The following is a 6000-nucleotide window of genomic DNA, read 5'->3' as shown; positions in this document are numbered from 1 at the left end:
ATAATAATAGCTTTATTTACTTTTAGGAAGTTTATTTAAGCTTTACCCTTTGGCTAAAGAATTAAAATATTAAAAATAAGATCTTTACATTTATATTAAAAGTAAAAAAAAATAATTTAAAAATTAAAAAAGTTTATATATAAAAAAGTTTCTTTTTATATAGTATTTTAAAAATATATATTAATAAATTTAAAACCTACTTTATTAATATATTAATTTTTAAAAAGGTATATATTAAAGTAGGCGCTAAGAATCTATTAACCTTTTACTATAAGACTCCTTTTAGTAAAACCCTAAACACCTACTACTATTTTATAACCTTTAGGGAAAATATAAAAACAGGCTTTAAGCTTTTTAACTGCTTAACCTTAACTAAATTAAAAATACAGTAGCCTAGGATTATATAATACCCCCGCTACTTTAGCTTTTATAACCCTAAAGGCTGTATTAAAATTAAAAAGTATATAAAATACAGAAAACTAACTACTAATTATAAAAATATTATAATTAACTGCTCCTCCTTTTTATAATATATAAACTGTAAAAGAGTATATAAAGCTAATATATTTAAATATTATATTTACTCTATAATAAAAGATAGAATTAAAATATATTTTATTAAAGAATAGCTTAAAGCTATTAAAAAACTAAGTTAATAAGAATTCCTAAAAATTAACCTTTTTAAGCCTATTAAAAATAAAAAAAAAAATAAAAAATTTAAAAAAACATTAGTTAAATATATTTATAGCCTACTGCTTTTAAACTTTTTAATACCCTGTAAATAGCTTATAAACTGGGTTATTATAAGCGTAAATATAAACGTAGAATCTTTATAGAAAAGCTCTTTAGCTTAGTTTAAAGTATATATAGTAAATTTTAAAAGTAATAATATTATAAAAAATAACCCTATATTTACTTAAGGAAGGTAAAATAAATAATAAAATATTAATAAATAATAAACAGCCTTTATTAAAGTTATTAAAAAAATATTAATTTTAAAATCTTTTAAATTAATATAAGGAAAAATAGTTTTATTTAAAATACTGCTTTATTATTAATATAAAAAAGCAGCTTTAATATTATATTTATTTAAAAGCTTTATATTTAATAAAATAATAATATAAATAAAAGGTAGATAAAAAACTACTTTAAATATTAAGTATATAATTTATTTAATAATTAAAGGGGTATTAAACCTTTAGTTTTTACTTATATTAAAATCTTACTTAACCTCTTTAATAAATAACTTTCCCCTCTTAGCTTAAAAAATAAATATATTTACTAAATTAAAATATATAATTATATAATTATTAATATTTACTATTATATAATAAACAATATTATTATAAAGACTTTTACTAAATAAAAATAACCCTCCCTTAGATCTATTATTATAGGTAATTTTAATACAGTTTATTAATTATAGTAACTAAGTAAAAATTTAAATACAATTAATAATAGGATTATTAAATAAGTAAAGAAATATAATTTTTACTTTTCTTTTATAAACTTACTAATAAAATACTTAAGATAATATATTAACCTAATATTTTTTAATTACTTAATTTCTTTTAAAGTTAAACACTTACTTAATATAAGGTTAGACTATTTTACTATAGTTATTACCCTTCTTAAACTACTTTATATTATTTTAAAAGTAGGTAAAAAATATATATTAATAGAATATTAAGAAAAGTTTAGTTAATTTATATATTTTTTTATATAGACCCTCTTTTTTATTAACTTTACCTCCCTTTTTAAAGATAACTTAAATAAATATATTAAAGTATTATAAAACCTCTTTAAATATATAATAAAAGCAGTAGGTAAAACTAAATATTAAAATAACTATAGTACTTTATAGTAAATAAATAAATATAAAGTAGTTTATTAAACTTTTAATTATTTTAGGCTTAAATTAACGGAGTATAAAAAAACTAAGAAAAACCTAAAAATAATTATTTACTAAATATAAATAAATATACTAAAATAAGATTATTACTAACGCTATTATAGTTAAAAGTATTAAAATAGTTATAAAATAATATAAAGCTATAAACTACTTTTAACCTTTTTTTTTTAATTAATAAAGATATTAATATTTTAGACCTTATTAAAAAAATAATATATTTTAAAAATAAGCTTTTAAAGTAAAAAACTATAAAAAAAGATATATTAAACCTATAAGTATAGGAGTTTTTTATTAATAGGAATATAATATAAGATATTACAGTTATAAAAGTAAAGGTTAAAAAAGCTACCATTAGATTAAATAATATAGCCCTTAGGGCTAATAAAATCTTAGTAATTTTACTTTAATTAGCTTAATTAATAGTTAAAAAGTATATTACTAACCTTTTTAAAAGCTATTTAACAGTTAATTATTACCTACTTTTTTTTAAAAATATAAAAATTACTATTATCCTTAAACTAAATAAACCTAAAAAAACCTATACTATTTATAAAAAATATAAATTTATTTTCTTTTTTTTTTATATTAAAAAAAAATTTAAAAAACTATTAGTTAAAAAAGTTTTATTTTTAATTATAAAATATAAAATATTTTTTAAATAATATTTTAAAGCCCTTCTTAAAAGATTAATAATAGATTTAATAGTTTATTTTATTTATAATATTAAAATAACCTTTACCTAAGGGTTAATTATTACTTTATTAACTTTAAATATCTCTAAAGCCTTTAATATTATTATATAGAACTATTTTATTTTAAAACTTAAAGAGTAAAACTAATTTATACTTTTTATAAAGTAGGTTAAGTTTTTTATAAATAACTATAAAATATTAATTTATAATAAATATAATATAACTCTCTTAAAAATAGAATTAAAATATAAGGCCCTTTAAGGCTTACCTATTTTACTAATTATTTTTATATTTTATTTTTTCTTTATTTTAAAAATTAATAACTTTAGTATATATTTTAGATATATTAATAATGTAATAATCTTTATAATTAAAGCTAATATTAAAGAAATAATTAAGAAACTTTAATAAAAGCTTTAAAATACCTTAAATTAAAGATAATTTAATATAATATTCTTTAATTTAAATAAAGTAGAGTTTATTTACTTTTACTATATTAAAAAATAAATATATAAAGAGAATATAGACTTTAAGGGGAAGACTATTATATTATAAAATTTAATTAAATAGCTAAAGGTCTATTTTAATTTTAAACTCTTTTTTAAAAAATATATAAAAATAATAATTAAAAAAGCCTTTAAAGCAGTAAATTTCCTTAAGTTATTTAATAAAATATAAAAAAGCTTTTTTTTAAATATAATTATATTTACAGCTAAAGCTTATATTACCTTAGTAGCTTTATATAATATAAAGGCCTAGTAGCTTAAAAATAAAAAATAAAATATATTTTACCCCTTTAAATAAATAATTACTAATACTTTAAACTTAATAAAAAAAAAAAATAAAGCCTTTAAAATAATAACTAAAGTAGTCTTTTTTATTTAAAAGATAATTAATATAGCAGTTATATATAAAGAATTTAAAATCCTATTAGCGCTTATAGTATTTACTTAAGTAAAACTTTAAATAGCAGTTAGGTTTATTAACTTAAATAGAAATTACTTTATTAATAAATATATTAATAAAAAGCTTTTATTTAAACTTTTTATAATTAAATTATAATATATAGCTTTTTTAATTAGTAAAATAGTTAAATTTTTTCTTTTTATTAAAAATAATAAAATAGTTTTAATAAAGTTAAACTTCTATAGTTTATTTAAAATTAAAGCAGTAAAAAAACATTTTAAATTATTTAATGCTTTTCTTTAAATTATACTTTTAATATACTTAAATAGGTTATAAAATAAAATAAAAAATATAAAATAAAGTATTATTATATATTATAACTATAAATATATTTTATTTTATAGTTATTTAATAAACGCTAAAGTTTATAATATAGAAATAATTAAGGCTTTTAAAACTATAAAATTTACTAAAACGTAAATTATATTAAACTTAAATATTAAAAAAATATTTTTTTTTTTAAATAACTCTACAGTAGTAAATAGAATTTTAAAGATTATATTAATATTATTATAAAGTATATATATAAGTTTAAAAAAAATAATTAAAAAACTATAATTATATATTATTATTAAAGTAATATAAGTTCTTAAATATAAAAATATATTAAATAATAAAAAAGTAAATAAATTAATTAAAAAAGGTTTAAAACTTTTAAAATATATAAACAGTTATATTATAATTACTTACGTTAAAAAGTAAATAAAAAAAAAATAAAAGTTAATATTAAAAGCTTATTAAAATAATAATTTTTTATTATATTATAAACGCTAATAGTTTAATACTTTTATAATATTACTTAAGCTTTACCTTCTACACCCTATCTTTTATAAACTTTTAATTAAAAGATCTAAATATAGTAACTTTATAAAATACTATAAAAGGTTTAGCTATAATATAAAACTTATTTATAAATACAGTAAACTTAAAACCCAGAGATATTTTATAAAATATTAAATAATTATACCTTTTTTCTTAAATATCTTAAAAAAAAACCTTTTATTTAAAGCTATATATTTTATATATTTCTTAAGTTATAAAAGCTATAAAGAGTTTTAGAAATTAATAGAGGAAATAAACTTATATAACCCCCCTTCCGTAAATATAAATTAATACTTCCCCCCCTATTTCTTTTATTAAATTAAAACATAACGAATGCAGGGTTTAAATAACTGCGGCTCCTACTGTCTTAGTGCTTAGATAAGGACTTATATAACTAGTTTACTTAGTGGACGTTAATAATAAAACAAATAAACAAACAATTCTAACTATTTCTTTCACTAATAGTGCTTGACAGATGGCTTCGAATCCTCCTGGCCCTTGCTGTTTTACAGGCTTCAAACATGAAGGCACGCCCATAGGCGTACAGGACTCGATAAAAGGAGGTAGATGGCCTGCGCCCTTGTCGATACTCTGGCCCAAGCACATCGAAGCCTTGATAGAGATAGATGCTAACATTACCCCTTTCCAGTTCAAACATACATTTCGCGTCCCAAAGACAATGAAAAGCCTAAGGCAGCGGTAATTATTGTTACCGACGTATTTGGAGTGGTGCAAAACAGCAAGCTTCTTGCCGACGATTTTGCAGCTAATGGATATCTTACCTTGGTTCCTGACATCTTGGACGGGGAGTTCCTTCCTCTGGATGTATTCGAGACAGGCTCTGTGGATATTCCGGGTTGGGCCTCCAGACATGGCCCAGAGCAGGTTGATGCAGTTCTCGAGAAGGTTATTGGACATTTGCGGAACGACGTGGGAGTAGAGAAGATTGCTGCTGCAGGATACTGCTTCGGAGGAAAGGTACGTCTATATGCTTATAAGATGCTATTACTTATCTTACTCCGCCTTTCTTATCATTGGCCCTTGTTATTTTTAAGTTCAAAACATATTGATTGTAATCTGCAGTATACGGCTCGATTTCTTAAAGCAGGGAAGCTGGATGTCGGATACACCGCTCATCCATCTTATATCACATTTGAAGAGCTTCAAAGCGTAGAAAAGCCATTCTCCATTGCGGCTGCAGGTATGCATTGGAAACGGTATATTATCAGCTCAGTACCTGAAGCTAACCACAGGTTCTTGACGAACAGAAACTGATCAAATCTTTACCCGAGAATTGAGGCATAAATCAGAAGACATTCTAATTGCTAATGGAACCCCTTATCAGATTAACCTCTTCAGTGGCGTTGCTCACGGGTTTGCTGTTCGGGGAGACCTCAGTAAGCCTGTGAATAAGTTTAGTAAAGAGCAGGCATTTTTGCAGGCCTTGGCGTGGTTTGACCACTACTTATAAGCTCCTGCATCAGCGCCTCAATATTAACTCCTTAGCATTTAGAGCTTTTTAAATAAAGTACATATTCATTAATCTACTATAAGGGAGCTGTGATTCTCATTAAGATTCTACCTGCCAGTCTTCAATGCTTGATCCAC

The 6000-nt window shown here is 20.8% G+C and overlaps 1 protein-coding gene across 1 annotated transcript; it reads left to right on the top strand.

Moving 5' to 3' along the window:
- Positions 1-4867: 4867 nt before the first annotated feature.
- TRIVIDRAFT_222432 (uncharacterized protein) lies at positions 4868-5863 on the top strand (the record flags this gene model as incomplete). Its single annotated transcript, XM_014101898.1, has 4 exons — positions 4868-4955; positions 5042-5370; positions 5476-5593; positions 5661-5863. 4 exons carry the CDS (start codon positions 4868-4870, stop codon positions 5861-5863), a joined length of 738 nt encoding a protein of 245 aa, XP_013957373.1.
- Positions 5864-6000: the final 137 nt, after the last annotated feature.

The sequence above is a fragment of the Trichoderma virens genome (genome assembly GCF_000170995.1).
Source record: "Trichoderma virens Gv29-8 chromosome Unknown TRIVIscaffold_6, whole genome shotgun sequence".
In the NCBI taxonomy this organism is placed as follows: Eukaryota; Fungi; Ascomycota; class Sordariomycetes; order Hypocreales; family Hypocreaceae; genus Trichoderma; species Trichoderma virens.
This window is presented reverse-complemented; position numbering and strand designations above follow the sequence as displayed.